The 21,349-nt window shown below is 43.4% G+C and overlaps 1 protein-coding gene across 1 annotated transcript in view; it reads left to right on the plus strand.

Annotated features, from left to right (window-relative positions):
- Positions 1-21,349, plus strand: part of LOC110498192 (MAM domain-containing glycosylphosphatidylinositol anchor protein 2) — a 184,163-nt gene that overhangs the window by 88,640 nt on the left and 74,174 nt on the right. Inside the window, exons 7-8 of the mRNA XM_036955189.1 lie at positions 8,974-9,303; positions 12,127-12,420. Of these exons, the coding sequence (XP_036811084.1) occupies positions 8,974-9,303; positions 12,127-12,420 (624 nt within the window). The remainder of the gene's footprint in view (positions 1-8,973; positions 9,304-12,126; positions 12,421-21,349) is intronic.

Raw genomic sequence — 21,349 nt, forward strand, 5'->3', positions numbered from 1 at the left:
CTTTGTGGCAAGATTGCGACTCTTAGTCTGTAAAAACCTCAAGCAATGTTGAATACTGTAGTGGGATGTCTAGTAACTGTTAAAATATGATACACTTTGTATTAGTGCTCAACGTACTGCATGATCATTACATCACACAACTGGTGTGCCAGTGTAACCCCATGATATGTCAACATAAGACAGACAGACATAACTCATGTTGTTGTTATTCACCAACCAAGAAGATTACAATGTCACCACAGCCGTGTTTTTCTGCGATTTTTGTAGACTCTTGTTATAATGGTTGAATAGAAGACAGCTGTCTCCCTGATCCTTTATCAGAGTTCTTTTTACACGGCTTTCAAGGATGACAAAAATAACAGAGAACTGCTCAGACAATAGCCTTGATACGCTCTGTGCAGCTGCTCTGATGGAAGAGGGGTGGTTCATTCAAACTGCTTCTCCCAGATAAGATATCCAGCCTCCAGTGACATGGAGAGACGTTTACAAGCTCTGCCACACTGCCCCGCTGCCACGCACAGATGGCAGAATCTCATTTGAGTGGGGGGGTGGGGGGGTGAGGAAAGGATGGAGGATAGGCCCAACTGAATAGGCAATATTACAGCTGCAGAGGGGGATTGCACTTCAAGTAATCTCACTGTCCTCCTGCCTGCCACTTTACTCTGGGCCCACTTACGTTTGGGCCTCAATGGTCATTTCAGTAGTGACCTGTCATTGTGCACTGGGAAAACACCAGGAAAGACAAACATTGGACGATTGTATTGTGGGAGAGTTACTGATGTTGTTTAATAATAATAGTTACAGAATGCGATTCAGGTGTGCCATTTTGGTTTCCTTGGTATTGGTGAATAGGACTGAGGAGACGAAAGTACTGATACTCTGAAAAAAAGAACGAGAAAATAGACGAAAGGACTGATACTCTGAAAAAAGACAAACGAGGCAGTCACTGAAAGATGCCTGCACTGTGAAAAAGAGACAAACTGTTGAGTGTTTCCGAGAGTGGAGGGTGGATGTTGTAAATCCAGCATCCTGTTTGGAGTAAACTGTCAGGTAATCCCTCAGCCATGATGACACGTTGATCTGACAACATCATCAATAACTTTAGCTAGCGTAATACAACCGGACTGCAAAACGCATCATATATCTTGAGAGAGAGGGGGCCGTTCAGTACTTCGGTGCTATTAAAGGCGTTCAGCAGACGACGGTGCAGGAGGAAATTTACCTGACTCTGTGGTTTATAACTTATTTAGCAGTTGAGGGGGCAGGCAGGCAAGCAGAGCCAGACTGGAGGTGAGCTGGGGTTGCTGACCATGCACACTGCCATGAAACTCACGTTTTATTTATTTACACATCATCTCCACTTGGTCTGTTTCTCCATGAGGCAAACAGAATAGGCAGTTGAGATATATTTTGTTTCTTTTTTTTGGGGGGGGGCAAACAGTCCAGTTATACGGCATAGCTTCCTTATTATGATGTGAGTCCTGGGTTGGCGGCAGCGCTGGGGTTTGCCTCAGCAGAAAAGGGCGCCCGTCAATGGTCTTCTCTGGCTGTCAGTCAGGTGTTATTGATGAGTGGGTTGCTATCGAAGAAACTGTCCTCATTTAAAAGCAGGTGGAGGATCAGTCAAAGTGCTCTCTGGTTATGTCATATGTTTGCGGGGTTCAAGTCAATAGTGTTTCTGTACTGTATTTCTCTCACTCTCTCTCCACAATGGGGCATTTCCTGGCAAATAGGTTGTTATCTATAAAATGTCACAATATGGTGCAGACCGTTCGATATGGCTGCTGGGGGGGGGGGGGGGGGGGGGGGGGGGCACGAAGACCCCTCCCCCAGCTCCACTTAAACCATTGACAACTGCGTGCTGTTTTTTCAGGGATTGTTAAATGAATGTTATAACTATTTGGTTTTAATACCATCACCTCTTAAAGAGCAGAGTCACAACTACACATTTCAGATTGTTCCACGTTTAGCTCTATCATCAGAGTTATACGGGAAGTAACTGCATGCCTTTCATGATCAGTAAACATCAACTGATCATGTCATTTCAGATACAGTCCGTGAGGGTAGCCTATCCATATGGCATGTAGCTAGTTAGCTAGCTAAGCTAACAACATGTGTCATTTAGCTTGCTTCATCAGAGATTAGGCTTTTGGACAAAGCCTGACATCGGCACGTTCTGGTAAAGTTGTTTGTTGGACTACCATCATCACCACTATAGATGGCAAGATAATGTAGCCATCTAGTTCATCCCTTGAAAGTTAGCTTGTTAACTAGCCATATTGACATGATCTGTTATTAGCTTGCTAACTAGCCATCTAGTTTATCCCCTGGAAGTTAGCTTGTTAACTAGCCATCTAGTTTATCCCCTGGAAGTTAGCTTGTTAACTAGCCATCTAGTTTATCCCCTGGAAGTTAGCTTGCTAACTAGCCATCTAGTTTATACCCTGGAAGTTAGCTTGTTAACTAGCCATCTAGTTTATCCCCTGGAAGTTAGCTTGTTAACTAGCCATATTGACATGATCTGTTATTAGCTAGCTAGCCAATTTGATTTGGTCCATCATGGTCCATCAATCAATGTAGCCTATTCATGTCTGTCAGCAGCAATCGTGATTTAACACTCACATTGCTGTCCAGTTTATACACTGCCCCCCGTTTATACACGTGTAAATAATAATTCTGTAAATTGTACCTTCCTCTATTATACTGATGCTAAAATGTTTATTCTATTCTACTGAGCCATTTACTTTATGTTCATATTCTTCTATTTTATTATATCTTATTGTTGCATTTCGAGAAGGAACCTTCTCGCCCCCCCAGCAGGAAAATCGAACGCACTGCACCTTATTGTGATGTTTTATCGATAACGACCTATTGGGTTGTATCAAGAACAAACCAAAAAATATGTAAAAAAAAAATATATATATATTTAATAATAATAAAGAAGAGATTAAGATGGGCAAAAGAACACAGACACTGGACAGAGGAACTCTGCCTAGAAGGACAGCATCCCGGAGTCGCCTCTTCACTGTTGAAGTTGAGACTGGTGTTTTGCGGGTACTATTTAATGAAGCTGCCAGTTGATGACTTGTGAGGCGTCTGTTTCTCAAACTAGACACTCTTAATGTACTTGTCCTCTCCCTCAGTTGTGTACCGGGGCCTCCCACTCCTCTTTCTATTCTGGTTAGTGCCAGTTTGCGCTGTTCTGTAAAGGGAGTACTAGTACACAGCATTGTATGAGATCTTCAGTTTCTTGGCTATTTCTCAAATGGAATATCCTTCATTTCTCAGAACAAGAATAGGCTGACAAGTTTCAGAAGAAAGTTATTTGTTTTTGGCCATTTTGAGCCTGCAATCGAACCCACAATGCTGGTGCTCCAGATACTGAACAAGTCTAAAGAAGGCCAGTATTATTGCTTCTTTAATCAGAACAACAGTTTTCAGCTGTACTAACATAATTACAAAAGGGTTTTCTATTGATCAATTAGCCCTTTAAAATGATAAACTTGGATTAGCTAACACAACGTGCCATTGGAACACAGGACTGTTCATTAGCAATGTCTACACTGTATTTCGGATCAATTTGATGTTATTTTAATGGACAAAAAAATTTGCTTTTCTTTCAAAAACAAGGACATCTCTAAGTGACCCCAAACTTTTGAACGGTAGTGAATGTTGTGAATTCCCTTTTTTAAAGCCGTGCCTGCCAATCCCTGTGTCACACACATTATCTCTCCCACTGAATGAATTGTGTAACCCTGCCATTCCATCTCTCCTATACTCATACCTGATGAGCACAGAGTACACTGCAGGCGCTTCAGTGGCAGGAAGGAAAGCACTGTGGGACCGTGATTACCATTTGGAGAGATAGACACGCTGTTTCTGATGCTCTCTCCTCTGATCTCCCCTCCACCCATCCCTTTTCCTCTGATCTCCCCTCCACCCATCCATTCTCCTCTGATCTCCCCTCCACCCATCCATTCTCCTCTGATCTCCCCTCCACCCATCCCTTTTCCTCTGATCTCCCCTCCACCCATCCCTTTTCCTCTGATCTCCCCTCCACCCATCCCTTCTCCTCTGATCTCCCCTCCACCCATCCCTTTTCCTCTGCTCTCATCTCCTCTGATCTCCCCTCCTCCCATCCCTTTTCCTCTGCTCTGATCTCCCCTCCACCCATCCATTCTCCTCTGATCTCCCCTCCTCCCATCCCTTTTCCTCTGCTCTGATCTCCTCTGATCTCCCCTCCACCCATCCATTCTCCTCTGCTCTCCCCGCCACCCATCCCTTCTCTGCTCTTCCTCTCCTCCCCTTTTCTCCCCTCCCGTCCTCTCCTTTCCCCTGCTCTGTTCCTCTCTTTTCTCTGCCTTCTCCTCCCATCATCTCTCTCCTCTCCTCTCCTCTTTCCCATCACCTCACCCTCTTCTTTCCTTTCTTCCTCTCTCCCCTCCTTCCCCTCCGCCCTCTTCTTCACTCCTCTCTTCTCTTCTCCTCGCCTCCTCCTTCTTCCTCTCCCCTCCTCCCTCATCCTCTCCCTTTATCCCTCTTCCTCTCCCGTCCGCCCTCTTAAACTCCCCTCCGCCCTCTTCCTCTCCCCTCCGCCCTCTTCCTCTCCCCTCCGCCCTCTTCCTCTCCCCTCCGCCCTCTCCCCTCCGCCCTCTGCCCTCCTCCCTCTTCCTCTCCCCTCTGCCCTCTCCCCTCCATCCTCTTCCTCTCCCGTCCTCTGCTCTGCTCTCTCTTCCTCTCCTTTTCTCTCTCCCCTAGAGAACTTCTGCATCTGGCCCCGTCAGCCCATCAGTGTCCACTGGGCCCCGTCTTCACTCTAGGGTCCTGGGCCAGCTATTACTCCACTCTCACCCACAGCCCTCATTTACAAGTCATTAAAGGAAATAGGATGCGAGCCAAATAAATGATTTAGGAACAAATTTGATGAAGATCTGATTAACATGTTGATTTACATGCAGGGCAGCAAATGTAACTGAGCAGCGAAGTGACAGCATTAGGGGGAAGCTGTATAAATAATACCCTCTCTGCCCCCCCCCCCCCCCCCCCCCCCCAGTAAAAACGTAGCAGTGTCTCAGGCGGATCACTGCATGCTTGCAGTGGGTCAGCTTGACTCACCTTTCATCGGAGAATTTGCAACTTAATCAATAGCGTAATTGAGCCTGAATGGCTGGAGTCTCCTTGCATGAGCACATAAAGCCTCTGAGGTGAGATTGGGAATCTGATGCCCTCGCATGAATACAGCCATTATCAAAAGAGCTTTTATATGACTACTTATGAGATGGCATGAAACGAGGTTAGACAGTAATCTTCACACAGACAGTCTAGGAAAGTAACTTGTGAGGTAGAGAGTCAAGTTACGGCAAGTCCTAGGTTTAATTTAATTTTAATTTGGTAATCTCAACAGAGCTGTTTATCCTGACAATAAACTAACTCTAGCTAGGCTAGGGGTTAGGATTAGGGTTAAGGCTAAGGGTTAAGGTCAGGATTTAGGTTAAAGGGTTAAGGTTAGGGAAAGGGTTAGGGAAAGGGTTAGCTAACATTCTAGTAGTAGTTGCAAAGTAGCTCAAATGTAGTAAATATTTGCAAAGTTGCTAATAAGATAAAATGCTTAAATTGTCCGTGATGAGATTCGAACACGCAACCTTTGGGTTGCTAGACGTTCACGTTATAAGCCGACCAACTACCCTCCGTTCATTTTTGCCTTAAGTAACCTTCTTCTGTCTTATGTAACCATACCGAACATAACTTATCGTACTAATTTGTGTGTCCCCGATTTACGTGTACTATGTTACGTCCAGTCTATGAGACCAGGCTGAGTTATTGTTACTTATTGTGTATTTATTCCTGGTGATTATTATTTTTTCGATTATTCAAATTTTTTCTCTCTCTGCATTGTTGGGAAGGGCCCATAAGAAAGCCTTTCACTGTTAGTATACACCTGTTGTGTACGAAACATGTGACTAATTTAATTTAGTGTGAAATATCCTTACTTGTTTTCTTCCATGTTAGTAAAATGGCTTACGTAACTATCGGAGCACGAGGTGGATTCCATTTCTTACCAATGTAAATACCATTGAATGCAGCAGGCTGATTCACATCATGACCCCATCTGTAGTTACTCAGTACTACACTAACCGTACTGTATGAGTGAGTGACTTCACATTCATCATTCACTAGCTTGATCCCATGGTGCTGCGGTTGGCTTGAAGTCCGTGTCTTGGAGGGATTTACTTTTCATCTTGATTAATAGTGACAACAATACCATGCTTCACTCACGCACACGCCTGGGCTATTTTTAGGTGCTGGGTAGTTAGCAACTCTTTGTGATGCCAAGAGACTGGAGAGATTTCTGTTGTGGTTCATGTTTTATGTTTTATGTCATAGGCATTGTTTTCATAATGTGGAAACAGATATTTTTCTGTTGGACGTGGGTGGGGTTGACATTTCACTGCAATTATGGCTGTTGCCTTTTAAGGTGCATGCTCAAAACATTTGAATTCAAACTGAAGGTATAAATATTAGACCGCTGATTCATAGTATTGGATGCCAAACAGGTAGTAAGTGTAAAGGGGAAAGAGAGGCCCCGGCTAAATCTGATATTTATTTACATTACTATATCAGTTTTTTACATTTACATTACTATATCAGTTTTTTACATTTACATTACTATATCAGTTTTTTACATTTACATTACTATATCAGTTTTTTACATTTACATTACTATATCAGTTTTTTAAATTAACATTACTATATCAGTTTTTACATTTACATTACTATATCAGTTTTTTACATTTACATTACTATATCAGTTTTTTAAATTTACATTACTATTTCAGTTTTTTTACATTTACATTACTATATCAGTTTTTTACATTTACATTACTATATCCGTTTTTTACATTTACATTACTATATCAGTTTTTTACATTATCAGTTTTTTACATTTACGTTACTATATCAGTTTTTTACATTTACGTTACCATATCAGTTTTTTACATTTACATTACTATATCAGTTTTTTTACATTTACATTACTATATCAGTTTTTTACATTTACATTACTATATCAGTTTTTTACATTTACATTACTATATCAGTTTTTTACATTTACATTACTATAGCAGTTTTTTACATTTCCATTACTATAGCAGTTTTTTACATTTACATTACTATATCAGTTTTTTACATTTACATTACTATTTCAGTTTTTTACATTTACATTACTATTTCAGTTTTTTACATTTACATTGCTATTTCAGTTTTTTACATTTACATTACTATATCAGTTTTTTACATTTACATTACTATTTCAGTTTTTTACATTTACATTACTATATAAGTTTTTTACATTTACATTACTATTTCAGTTTTTTACATTTACATTACTATATCAGTTTTTTACATTTATATTACTATATCAGTTTTTTACATTTACATTACTATATCAGTTTTTTTTACATTTACATTACTATATCAGTTTTTTACATGTACATTACTATTTCAGTTTTTTACATTTACATTACTATATCAGTTTTTTACATTTACATTACTATATCAGTTTTTTACATTTACATTACTATATCAGTTTTTTACATTTACATTACTATTTCAGTTTTTTTTTACTTACATTACTATATCAGTTTTTTACATTTACATTACTATATCAGTTTTTTAAATGTACATTACTATATCAGTTTTTTACATTTACACTACTATATCAGTTTTTTACATTTACATTACTATTTCAGTTTTTTACATTTACATTACTATTTCAGTTTTTTACATTTACATTACTATATCAGTTTTTTACATTTACATTACTATTTCAGTTGTTTTTATTTACATTACTATATCAGTTTTTTACATGACTATAGCAGTTTTTTTTATTTACATTACTATATCAGTTTTTTACATTTACATTACTATTTCAGTTTTTTTTATTTACATTTACTATTAACTAGTATATTGAAAATACTTTTGCAACTTTATGCTTTTATTGTCCTGCAAAGATGCATTTCAACTCTGATGTAAATGGAGAATATATGTTTATGGAAAACACTGTGGTAAAAAAAAAAAATCACTAAAGGGAGACTTGTCTTTGGATCCAACTTCTGACACTAATATTATGCCTAGCTAGCTTAGGTGTGCAATGAATAAGCATTCATTCATTCAGCCATCTTTATTTGAAACTGGATGTTTTTGTGCCCCCAGGTGGCAGCCATATTGTTTTCTATATCAATACAGGAAGGTCCCTTGGTTATATATTATATGTTATATTATACAGTATGTTATATTACAGGCAAAGACACATTTTCCTTCAGTGACTAAGATAAAAGGCAGAGTGTAAGTCATTGTTGTATAATATATTATATTAAAGGGGATAAAACAAACAAACTCTGGGCCCCAATTATTAGCATTAGCACTGATGTCACGATCTCTCTCTCTTTTTCTCCCCCCTCTCTCTCTTTCTCTCCCCTTTCTCTCTTTCTCTCCCCTCTCTCTCTCTCTCTCTCTCTCCCCTCTCTCTCTTTCTCTCCCCTCTCTCTCTCTTTCTCTCCCCTGTCTCTCTCCCTCCCTCTCTTTCCCTTTCTGTCCTCTCTCTCTCTCCCTCCCTCTTCCCCTCTCTCTCTCCCCCCTTCTCTCTCTCTCTCCCTCTCTCTCATTTTCTCTCCTCTCTCTTCCCCTCTCTCTCTCCCCCTTCTCTCTCCCTCTCTCTCCCTCTCTCTCTCTCTCTCTCTCTCTCTCTCTCTTCCCCTCTCTCTCCCCCCTTCTCTCTCTCCCTCTCTCCCTCTTTCTCCCCTCTCTCTCTCTCTCTCTCCCTCTCTCTCTCCTCTCTCCCTCTCTCTCTCTCCTTTTCTCTCCTCTCTCTTCCCCTCTCCCTCTCCCCTTTTCTCTCCTCTCTCTTCCCCTCTCTCTCTCCCCCCTCTCTCCCTCTCCCTCTCTCTCTCTCTCTCTCTCTCTCTCTCTCTGCAGGGCTAAAGAAGGGGCGGTTCTGGATCACGCCCGACCCGTACCACAACGACGACAACATCCAGATTGGCCGTGAGGTTAAGATTTCATGCCAGGTGGAGGCCACGCCCCCAGAGGAGCTTCTGTTCAGCTGGCTGAAGAATGGACGGCCGCTGCGCAGCTCAGAGCGCATGGTCATCACCCACACTGACCCGGAAGTCCAGCCAGGCACCACCAACCTGGACATCATCGACCTCAAGTTCACCGACTTCGGCACCTACACCTGTGTGGCAGTGCTGAAGAACGGCGGCATCCCCGAGATCAGCATCGACGTCAATATCTCTTCGACCACAGGTGAGCAATGGTCTCTACTCTACTGTTGTCCTTCTAGTCTTTGTAATAGCTGTGTGGCACAGTGGACTGAAGTAACCTCTTTAACTACACAGAGCTAGGGAGGCTTTGTCACAAGTCTAAGTAGCATGAAGTAGGTACAGGAAGTCATTCCATTTACAGGAAGTCATAGTTTAAAGGTCATAGGTTACAGGGATATGGAAAGTCATCAAGATCTTTCATTGGTTATGAAGGATGAGATGATGGACTCCCCTACCCCTCTTCATATTCAGTACACTACATAACTACAGTACAGTATGTGTATTTTGATAGGAAGGATGGTACAGCAGAAGGATGGAATTTCCAGTGAAGTCTGCATTCTAATGGGAATGTTTTCGGGCCAGATTGTTATTGGGATCGGTCCATTCAACCAGGCCTAAATCAGTCACTAATTGATGTGGATGTGCGGCTAATGTTTGTGGCGCGTTCCTACTTCCAAACCTAATGATTATTTACAGCCTGCTAGTCGAGGGTCACCTGTGTTATTTTCTCCTAATTAGCTCCTTCCTCTGTATGTTGCCTTTGGTTTGTTGGCGTCCGAACTGATACGAAAGATATTTAGGTGTGTTTTTTTCTGATAATACGTTTGTAAAGCTGGAACGGAGCATCAAATGTTTGATGGGCTCCATTGGCATGATTATCCTCGTGTGGGAGGGAGGATTGGTAAATTGACAATGAAATGGAAGGGAGAACTTATAAACATGAAGGTGCTGGCCATTAGGATCATGGTGAGTAGCTACAACACATTAACAATTCAAACCCAGAAATACTGTAGTTGAGTCTATTTGCAGTGGGGAGCCTTTGTAGAACATGCTAATGTGAGTCAACCTGGAAATGCATACATACATACATGCATGCACACACACACACACACACACACACACACACACACACACACACACACACACACACACACACACACACACACACACACACACTTCCCTCCCTGAAAGGTCTCAGATGGTGTGTGTTCTTTTATTCCTTCCTTCCCTCTCTCTCTCCTTCCCTTCCTCTCTCTCCCCTCTCTCCTTCCCTTCCTCTCTCCTTCCCTCTCCCTCTCTTTCACTCTCTCCCTCCTCTCTCCTTCCCCCCTCTCTCTCCCTCTCCTTCTCTCTCCCTCTCCTTCTCTCTCCCTCTCCTTCCCTCTCCCTCTCCTTCTCTCTCCCTCTCCTTCCCTCTGTCTCTCCTTCCCTCTGTCTCTCCTTCCCTCTCTCTCTCCTTCCCTTCCTCTCTCCTCTCGCCTTCCCTCTCCCTCTCCTTCACTCTCTCCCTCCTCTCTCCTTTCCTCTCTCTCTCCTTCTCTCTCTCTCTCTCTCTCCTTCTCTCTCTCTCTCTCTCTCTCTCCTTCCCTTTTCCTCTCCTTCCCTCTTCCTCTACTTCTCTCTGTTCCTCCTTCCTTCTCTCTCTCCTTCCCTCTCTCTCTCCTTCCCTCTCTCTCCTTCCCCCTCTCTGTCCTCTCCTCTCCTTCCCCCTCTCTCTCCTCTCCTCTCCTTCCCGCTCTCTCCTCTCCCCTCTCTCCTTCCCTCTCTCCTCTCCTCTCTCTCCTTCCCTCTCTCTCTCTCCTCTCTATCTCTCCTCTCTCTCGTCTCTCTCCTCTCTCTCTTTCCCTCTCTCTCTCCTCTCTCTCCTTCCCTCTCTCTCCTCCCTCTCTCTCTCCTTCCCTCTCTCTCTCCTCCCCCCTCCTCTCTTCTTCCCTCTCCCTCCTTACCTCTCTCTCCTCTCTCCTTCCCTCTCTCTCTCTTCTTCCCTCTCTCTCGCTTCTTCCCTCGCTCTCTCCTTCCCTCTCTCTCCTCCCCCCTCTCCTCCTCTCCTTCCCTCTCTCTCTTCTTCCCTCTCCCTCTCTCCTTCCTTCTTATCTAGCCGTCTTGAGTGGTTAATCACATTCCCATTTTTAGTCCCTGTGTTTTGCCTTTATTGTCACGGCCAGTATATTATATCCAATGGAGCAGAGTAGCAACCTCCAACATGCATTACTAAAATCCATTTGGGCTAAGAGCAAAGTAAAGCCCGTCCAGAATGATTGGACCGGGTTGGGATGATGGTATATGCCTTTGGCAGAGAACCGCTGTGGTTGAGAGGAGGTGAAAGCTCAGGGGGGATAGCTACCCCTCCAAATGCACCAAATGAATGACCTGGCAATGCCCAGGAGACCTGTCTCTTCGCCTCTCTGCTCCGTGTTCGCTCACTCTACTACATATTTGTAGCTATTTTCTATTCATAGCTTTTTCTTTTTGTGTAGCACCAGACGATACATTCAAACAAGGATGTCACAGTCAAAGCACTGTTTGAGGTGGGGGGGGGGGGGGGGACGGACGGGCGAGGAGGTGGTTCTGAGGGTTGGATGGTCAGAATGCACAGCACTCCCATCCTCCCACAGGGTGGTTGTGATGAAGAAAGTGGAGATCTGACTCCTACTCATTCTGTCTATCAACACCCTGATCTTGGTTGGAGAACTACAGGGTGTGCCGGCTTTGGTTATTGCCCACCAGATTCAGCTAATCAAGGTCTAGGTGATTAATTGATTAGTTGAATCAGGTGTTAACGCTGGGTTGAAATAAAACCTAGCTCTCCTGTATCAGAGTTTGATAACCACTGCCATAAAGTGAAGTTACGTAAAGTAACATCACGTTACATATCACATGATAAAGTAACATCACGTTACATATCACATGATAAAGTAACATCACGTTACATATCACATGATAAAGTAACAGCACGTTACATATCACATGATAAAGTAACATCCCTGAAAGTAATGTGAAGTTTCTCTCTCCCTTTCTCTACCAGTCCCCCCGGAATTAACGGTGCCGCGGGACAAATCCCCCTTGGTGGTCCAGGAGGGTGACACGGTGGAACTCCAGTGCTTGGTCTCCGGGAAGCCTAAGCCAATCATCCTCTGGTCGAGGGCCGACAAAGAGGTGCCCATGCCCGACGGCGGCCTTCAGACAGAGAGCTACGACGGCGCACTGCGCATCGTGAATGTGTCCCGCGAGATGACGGGAACCTACCGCTGCGCCACCAGCCAGTACAACGGCTTCAACGTCAAGCCCCGGGAAGCACTGGTGGAGCTCACGGTGCAGTGTGAGTATTCTGGATGTACAGTGTTTTTACAGTACACTTCTGAGAAATGCAATTGGTTTGAAAAACGGTTGGTTTACGTTGGTGCCGTGACCCAGATAGGTCTCTGTGAGCCAGATGGAGCTCATCGTGCAGTGTGAGTAATGGATGGATGTACTGTATTTTTGGACGACCATCCACTCCTGATAAATAGAACTGCTTCAAATTACAGTTGATTACATTGGTGCCGTGACCTGGATACGTCTCTGTAAGGAGGAGGGAGTCAGGAAAGGTGGGTAAACTGTGCAATATTCAAAATTATATATTTAAATTGTGACGTGCAATCTGATCGGCACTCATCAGGAATTGACTATACATATGTTTTAAGGGGTTTAAGTTAGATGTGTGGTGGGGTCACCTATGTTGCTATGGTATTTAATGTTCTTGACATACTGTATAGTAACGTGGCTGTAGATGAAGGAAAATCGTAAGATCCAACACGTCCCATCGGTTAATCATTAAAGTGTCAGAATTACATTTCTCCAGGTAGAAAGGTTAATGTAACATGGAAAGGTTAATGTTCCATGTTCAAAGAAATGGTTCAACACAACTTTAACTCAGTCACTAAAAATGGTATGGAAAAGGGTTGTGTGTCAGTGTTAATGACCATTAGCGGCCTACACTTTAGAGAAACGAGAGGCGTTTTGTAATCGCATAATCCATTACGTTCATTAACCTTGTTGAACAGACAGTGGTGTCCATAATTATTGGCACCCTTGATAAAGATGAGTAATAAACAAATATATGTAGAAATACTGAAATATATTGTAGAATTCTTTTTAAACATATATTTTATACTAATACAATTTCTCAGAGAAAGAGATTTTGTTTAACAAATAATTTTTGATAAGATTGAGGTCAAAATAATTGGCAACCCTGTTCCCAGCATCCTACCGTTGGAAGGATAACGACCCTGAGCCTTTTTCTAATATGTTTTATCAGATTGGAGAACACATTGGGAGGGACCTTACACCATTGTTCCATACAGATTTTTCCAGATCCTTGATATCATTCAACTGCGCTAATGGACGGCCCTCTTCAATTCAAACCACAGGGTTTTAATGGGATTTAAGTCCGGAGACTGGCCATTGCAAAATGTGGATTTTGTGGTCAATGAACATTTTCTTTGTGGATTTGAAAGTGTGCTTGCTGTTATTGTCTTGCTGGAAGGTCCACTTTGCGACCAAGTGTCAGCCTCCTGGAAAAGGCAACGAGGTTTTTGGCTAAAATGTCCTGCTACTTGATAAAGTCCATGATGCCTTTGGCCCCAGTACCAGTGGAAGCAAAACAGCCCCGTAACATCAAAAGATGCACCACTATATTCTACAGTGTGTATGAGGTTATTTTCTGAATGTGCATCCGTTTCTTTCAACAACAAAGAAATATCCAGGGTAATTTGCCTCAAGAGACCACTTTTTTTTGGACAAGTTATGTTTTCAAAACTGTTATGTTTACATTAATTCAGATTTTTCCCAGGGATACACAACATCCTGAAATATATGTGGATATCTTTGTTAGATAGAATACAATTTTTCCCTTGATGTAGTGATGCTGAATGTAAAAAAATAAAATGGCTCAACTTTAGCCGAAAACCTGGTTGCCTCTGCCAGGAGGCTGAAACTTGGTCACAAGTGGACCTTTTCCAGCAAGACAATAACCCCAAGCAAAATCCACAAAGAAATGGTTTATTGACCACAAAAATCAACATTTTGCAATGGCCAATCTCCAGACTTGAACCCCATTACAACCCTGTGGTTTGAATTGAATAGGCAGTCCATAAGACGAAGAATATCAAGGATCTGGAAGGATTCTCTATATAATTTTCAGATGTTGTGAGCATACAGTTCAGTATTTTTTTATTAAATATTTTCATAGTCTTTTTTGCTCATCTTTATCACAGGTGTCAATAATGATGCATGCAACCCGAGGAAATTAGCTGGTGATATGGAGGAAGGACACTGTTAAGAGGCCAAAGAGTCTTCAAGTGGCACCCTATTCCCTATGTAGTGCACTACTTTTGACCATAGTGGTGCAATATATAGGGAGCCATTTGGGACACAAACTATGAGAAACATCCATCTAATTAATAGTGTTTGTGCTATACTTAATATTGGAGAGGGAAGGTGCCTTGGGCTGGGTTATTGAAATGCAGAGTTGTATCAAAGCACAAGGTGAGACTCAGATGCAGACACAGGAGGCAGATGGTTGGAGTCTTACAATGTTTAATAATGCAAAAGGGGTAGGCAAGAGAATGGTTGTGGACAGGCAAAAAGGTGAAAACCAGATCAGTGTCAAGGAGGTACAGAGTTGTAGGCAGGCAGAATGGTCAGGCAGGCAGGTACAGAAACAGGCCAGGGTCAAAAATTCGCTAACGACCCTCCCGGCTCCGCCCACTGACAACCTATTAAGGAAAACGAGAGCAAATAGAATGAATTCGGCCGACAGAGGGGGGGGGGGGGGTATTCACCCCGGAACACCATTTCAAATCACACAAACAAATTGACCCAGCCCGCATCCCAAATTGACCCAGCCTGCGTCCCAAATTGACCCAGTCTGGGTCCCATATTCATGAGGGGGGTACGTGTTCACACTTCCACTTGCCCTAGCCAACCTCGTCCTCCACAGAGCTCAGAAACCTTCATTCACAGAAAGCAACCTTTAAGAGAGAAAGAAGAAAATGAGACCAGAAGGGAACAGACAGGAGCGATAGAACAGGACAATACCAAACACAAAACAGTCGTCAGTCACGTGGACATTCAGGACCAGGGCGCACGAAAGAGCGCGTCAGAAACGGCATTATCGGTCCCCCGGATGTGCCACACATCGAGATGGAATGCTTGTAAAAATAAACACCACCTCATTATCCTCTGGTTAGGACACATCATGGACCTCAAGAAGGTGAGAGGGAAGGTCGGTGTAGACCACAATAGGTACTACTCCCGACCGGACATACACCTCGAAGTGTAGTAACGCCCATATGAGTGCTAACGCTTTTTCCGTGACTGAGTAGTTCAACTGATAATGGTTCAACCTTTTGGAAAAGAAACTAAGAGGCCTCTCAACACCAGACACATCTGCTTGCAGCAAAACTGCACCTGCCCCCACATGACTAGCATCCATCTGCAAGGTAAATTACAAATCCACGCGAGGAGCAGCCAGCACCGGAGTTGAGGTAAGCAACCTTTTTGCAAACACATAAGATAACAGGGACTGAGGGGGCTCGGGAGACTTCCTGTCATCCTGGAGAACAGATAGAAGTCAATGCACCCTATGTCCAAACACAAGGTCATTTGGACTGAAACCTGTGCTCTCCTGTGTAACCTCCCTAGCGGCTAACAGTAACCAAGGCAATCCCTCTTCCCAATCCTTATCCATCTCAGTACAATAAGCTCTCAACAAAGTGTTTGATGGAAACTTTCCAGCGCTCCTTGACTTTGCGCGTGATAGGCGCTAGACAAATTGTGTTTAATATGGAGCTGTTGAAGGACCTGACCAAACAGATTAGAGGTCAAATTAGATCCTTGATCACTCTGAATTACCTTAGGGATTCCAAACAGTGAGAGAAACAGAGTCAAAGCGTTTAGCACAGACTTAGTCGTGATAGACCGGAGAGGATAGGCAGCCGGAAACCTAGTGGTCTGACACATCACAGTGAACAGGTAACTACTACCCTTTTTAGAACGGGTCAAAGGACCTACACAGTCAATAATCAGATACTCAAAAAGGTTGGCTGAGTACAGGAATAAGAAACAGTGGTACCGGCTTAATAGTTTGATTAGGTTTACCAGTTAATTGACAGGTGTGACAAGTTTTGATGAACTCAGAAACATTCCTCTTTAACCGAGGCCAAAAGAAATGTCTTAATATGTGATTGTAGGTTTTCCTCACACCCATATGTCCAGCAATGTCATTGTGGGAAGTTGTCAACACCAACTCACGAAGCTTAACCTCACTATGGTATGGGGGACTATTGTCACCTACAGATGAAAAGCGTACCAAGTAGCTCAAGTACTCAGGCCCAGTAGCTAGGATATGCATATAATTGGTAGATTTGGATAGAAACCGCTCTAAAGTTTTCAAAACTGTTCAAATAATGTCTGTGAGTATAACAGAACTTATATGGCAGGAAGTGGGACATTTTTGATGTGGGTGCTTTTCTCTTGACTGCCTATACAGTATGTCAATGTTTAGTACCTAGATTGCCGTTCCTATGGCTTCCACTAGATGTCAACAGTCTTTAGAAATGGTTTCAGGCTTGTGTTCTGAAAAATTAGGGAGTAAGACCACTTTGAGTCAGTGGATAGTGGGAAGTCCCCAGAGCTGTTTGCTGCGCACGACCGAGAGCGCGCCTTACTTGTTTTTCTTTTATATTGACGAAGCTATTGTCCGGTTGATATATTATCGATTATTATGACTAAAAACAACCTGAAGATTGATTTTAAACATCATTTGACATGTTTCTACGAATTTTACTGATAGTATTTGGATTTTTCGTCTGCCTGTTGTGACTGCCTTTGAGCCATTGGATTACTGAACAAAACGCGTCAACAAACGGAGGTATTTGGATATAAAGATGGACTTTATCGAACAAATTGAACATTAATTGTGTAACTGGAAGTCTTGTGAGTGCAACCATACAAAGATCATCAAAGGTAAGTGATTCATTTTGTTGCTATTTCTGACTTTTATGACTAATCTACTTGGCTGGTAACTGTATGTAATGTTTTGTGTGCTGGGAGCTGTCCTCAGATAATCGCATGGTATGCTTTCGCCGTAAAGCCTTTTTTGAAATCTGAAATTGCGGTTTCTTGGATTAACAAGAAGTTCATCTTTAAGCCGATTGTTAACACTTGTATGTTTTCTGAATTTTTATTATGAGTATTTCTGTTTTTGAATTTGGCGCTCTGCAATTTCACTGAATGTTGGCCAGGTGGGACGATAGCGTCCCACACCCGCCAGAGAGGTTAACTGGTACAACAACCTGACTAATCGCTTCCCCCAGAAAACAACTACCATGAGACACCCACTTTCTCATCAGGCTTTAGCACGCTCCAAATCTTGTTTAAATTCCAATACCTTTTCATTCTTTACACAATCATGCTCTAGCGTCTCAAGATCATGCTCTAGCTTCTCATGATCAAAAATCTAAATAAATTTTATTTGTCACATACACATGGTTAGCAGATGTTAATGCGAGTGTAGCGAAATGCTTGTGCTTCTAGTTCTGACCTTGCAGTAATATCTAACAATTTCACAACAACGCACAAGTGTAAAGGAATGAATAAGAATATGTACATAAAAATATATGGATGAGCGATGCCGATCGGCATAGGCAAGATGCAGTAGATGGTTTAGAGTACAGTATATACATATGAGATGAGTAATGTAGGGTATGTAAACATTATATAAAGAGGCATTGTTTAAAGTGGCTAGTGATACATTTCTTACATCCCGTCGATGTCCCGTCGATGTGGATAGGGGGCTGCTCCCTCTGCTGTTTCCTGAAGTCCACTATCATCTCCTTTGTTTTGTTGACATGTGAGTGTGAGGTTGTTTTCCTGACATCACACTCCGAGGGCCCTCACCTCCTTCCTGTAGGCCGTCTGGTCGTTGTTGGTAATCAAGCCTACCACTGTAGTGTCGTCTGCAAACTTGATGATTGATTCGGAGGCGTGCATGGCCATGCAGTCATAGGTGAACAGGGAGTACAGGAGAGGGCTGAGAACATACCCTTGTGGGGCCCCAGTGTTGATGATCAGCGGGGTGGAGATGTTGTTTCCTATTCTCACCACCTGGGGGCAGCCCGTCAGGATGTCCAGGACCCAGTTGCACGGGGCGGGGTCAAGACCCAGGGTCTCGAGCTTGATGACGAGTTTGGAGGGTACTATGGTGTTAAATGCTGAGCTGTAGTCGATGAACAGCATTCTTACATAGGTATTCCTCTTGTCCAGATGGGTTAGGGCAGTGTGCCGTGTGATTGCGATTGTGTTGTCTGTGGACCTATTGGGGTGGTAAACAAATTGGAGTGGGTCTAGGGTGTCAGGTAGGGTGGAGGTGATATGGTCCTTGACTAATCTCACAGCACTTCATGATGACGGAAGTGAGTGCTACGGGGCGATAGTCATTTAGCTCAGTTACCTTAGCTTTCTTGGGAACCGGAATAATGGTGGCCCTCTTGAAGCATGTGGGAATAGCAGACTGGGATAAGGATTGATTGAATATGTCCATAAACACACCAGCCAGCTGGTCTGCACATGCTCTGAGGACGCGGCTAGGAATGACGTCTGGGCTGGCAGCCTTGCGAGGGTTAACACGTTTAAATGTTTTACTCACGTTGGCTGCAGTGGAGAGCCCGCAGGTTTTGGTAGCGGCCATGTTGGTAGCACTGTATTGTCCTCAAAGCGAGCAAAGAAGTTATTTAGTTTGTCTGGGAGCAAGATATCGTGGTCTGTGACAGGGCTGGTTTTCTTTTTGTAGTCCGTGATTGACTGTAGACCCTGCCACATACCTCTCGTTTCTGAACCGTTGAATTGCGACTCTGCTTTGTCCCTATACTGACACTTTGCTTGTTTGATTGCCTTGCGGAGGGAATAGCTACACTATATTCGGTCATGTTTCCGGTCGCCTTGCCCTGATTAAAAGCAGTCGTTCGCGCTTTCAGTTTTGCGCGAATGCTGCCATGGAGAAGGTTTTAATAGTCGCTGTGGGTAAGACATCACCGATGCCCTTACTAATAAACTCGCTCACCGGATCAGCGTATTCATCAATGTTATTGTCCGACGCTATGCGGAACATATCCCAGTCCACGTGATCGAAGAAATCTTGAAGCGTGGAATCCGATTGGTCGGACAGACAGAGAGCACGGGCGTTTCCTGTTTTAGTTTCTGTCTATAGGCTGGGAGCAACAAAATGGAGTCGTGGTCAGATTTTCCTAAAGGAGGGCGGGGGAGGGCTTTGTATGCGTCGCGGAAGTTAGAATAACAATGATCCAGGGTTTTGCCAGCCTGGTTTGCGCATTCGATATGCTGATAAAATTTAGGGAGCCTTGTTTTCAGATTAGCCTTTTTAAAATCCCCAGCTACAATAAATGCAGCCTCAGGATATGTGGTTTCCAGTTTACATAGAGTCCAATGAAGTTCTTTCAGGGCCGTCGATGCGTCTGCTTAGGGGTGGGATATACACGACTGTGATTATAATCGAGGTGGCTGTACCGACTCTGATAACGTATCCCGAGTGAGCCATGTTTCCGTGAAACAAAGAACGTTACAATCTCTGATGTCTCTCTGGAAGGCAACCCTTGCTCAGATTTCGTCTGCCTTGTTGTCAAGAGACTGGACATTGGGGAGTAGTATACTCAGGAGCGGTGCGCCATGTGCCCGTCTACGGAGCCTGACCAGAAGACCGCTCCGTCTGACCCTTCTGCGGCGCCATTGTTTTGGGTTGCCGGCTGGGATCCGATCTAATGTCCTGGGTGGTGGACCAACCAAAGGATCCGTTGCTCTTATGTTCAATAGTTCCTCCTGGCTGTATGTAATAAAACTTAAGATTTCCTGGGGTAACAATGTAAGAAATTGCCCCCCAGGACAATTGCTCAGTCCACAGACACCACACAAAAATAACAAACAAAATAACCATGCCCAACGTATTCCAAAGTGAAACACGTCGCTAAGCCTAACAGGGGGGAAATAAAGGCTATAGCTCCGGGTAGCTAGTGTCACTACCCTACCCAAATCTCCTACTGAGGTACACAGCCGACTGTACTCACCTCCTCGGACCGATGTCCCAACAGCGAGTAGAACAAGAGTCTCCAGCCTGGGCAAAGGCTTGGAAACTAATCTATGTACTCTCCAACGCAGCACACCAACTATCCACCGCAGTGGCAAGTTTACCAAACAAAACAAAGGCAACCAATACTGGGCACCAAACATTACAACTCAAACAAACTGTAACAAAAGATGCAAACAGCACACCTACAGAGTTCTCAAACAAACTCCACGTTTTCCCCCAAACACAATACCTTCATGAGCCCAGGACGACTGCACCGTATTGAGGGGAGGATGGATGGGGCCATGTATCGCGAGATCTTGGCCAACAACCTCCTTCCCTTAGTAAGAGCATTGAAGATGGGTCGTGGCTGGGTCTTCCAGCATGACAGCGACCCGAAACACACAGCCAGGGCAACTAAGGAGTGGCTCCGTAAGAAGCATCTTAAGGTCCTGGAGTGGCCTAGCCAGTCTCCAGACCTGAACCCAATAGAACATCTTTGGAGGGAGCTGAAAGTCCATATTGCCCAGCGACAGCCCCGAAACCTGAAGGATCTGGAGAAGGTCTGTATGGAGGAGTGGGCCAAAATCCCTGCTGCAGTGTGTGCAAACCTGGTCAAGAACTACAGGAAACGTATCATCTCTGTAATTGCAAACAAAGGTTTCTGTACCAAATGTTAAGTTCTGCTTTTCTGATGTATCAAATACTTATGTCATGCAATAAAATGAAAATTAATTATTTAAAAATCATACAATGTGATTTTCTGGATGTTTGTTTTAGATTCCGTCTCTCACAGTCGGAGTGTACCTATGATAAAAATGACAGACCTCTCTACATGCTTTGTAAGTAGGAAAACCTGCAAAATCGGCAGTGTATCAAATACTTCTTCTCCCCACTGTATGTAGTTACATCTCTATGGGTGATACTCTAATCTAACAGATCCACAATGGCTCCACTCATAGTTTGAGTTTCACACTCAAGGGTGATTGTGAACATCATTATGTGTGTGTGTGACTCACAGATGTTGTTTGTTGTTGCTAGCCAGTTTAACAGCTCTCCACTCATTATGTAACTCCCATGCAGCCATGTCCTTGAGCACGAGGGCTAAGGTTAATTCACTATAAATACA

This window comes from Oncorhynchus mykiss, chromosome 19 (assembly GCF_013265735.2).
Source record: "Oncorhynchus mykiss isolate Arlee chromosome 19, USDA_OmykA_1.1, whole genome shotgun sequence".
Classification (NCBI taxonomy): Eukaryota; Metazoa; Chordata; class Actinopteri; order Salmoniformes; family Salmonidae; genus Oncorhynchus; species Oncorhynchus mykiss.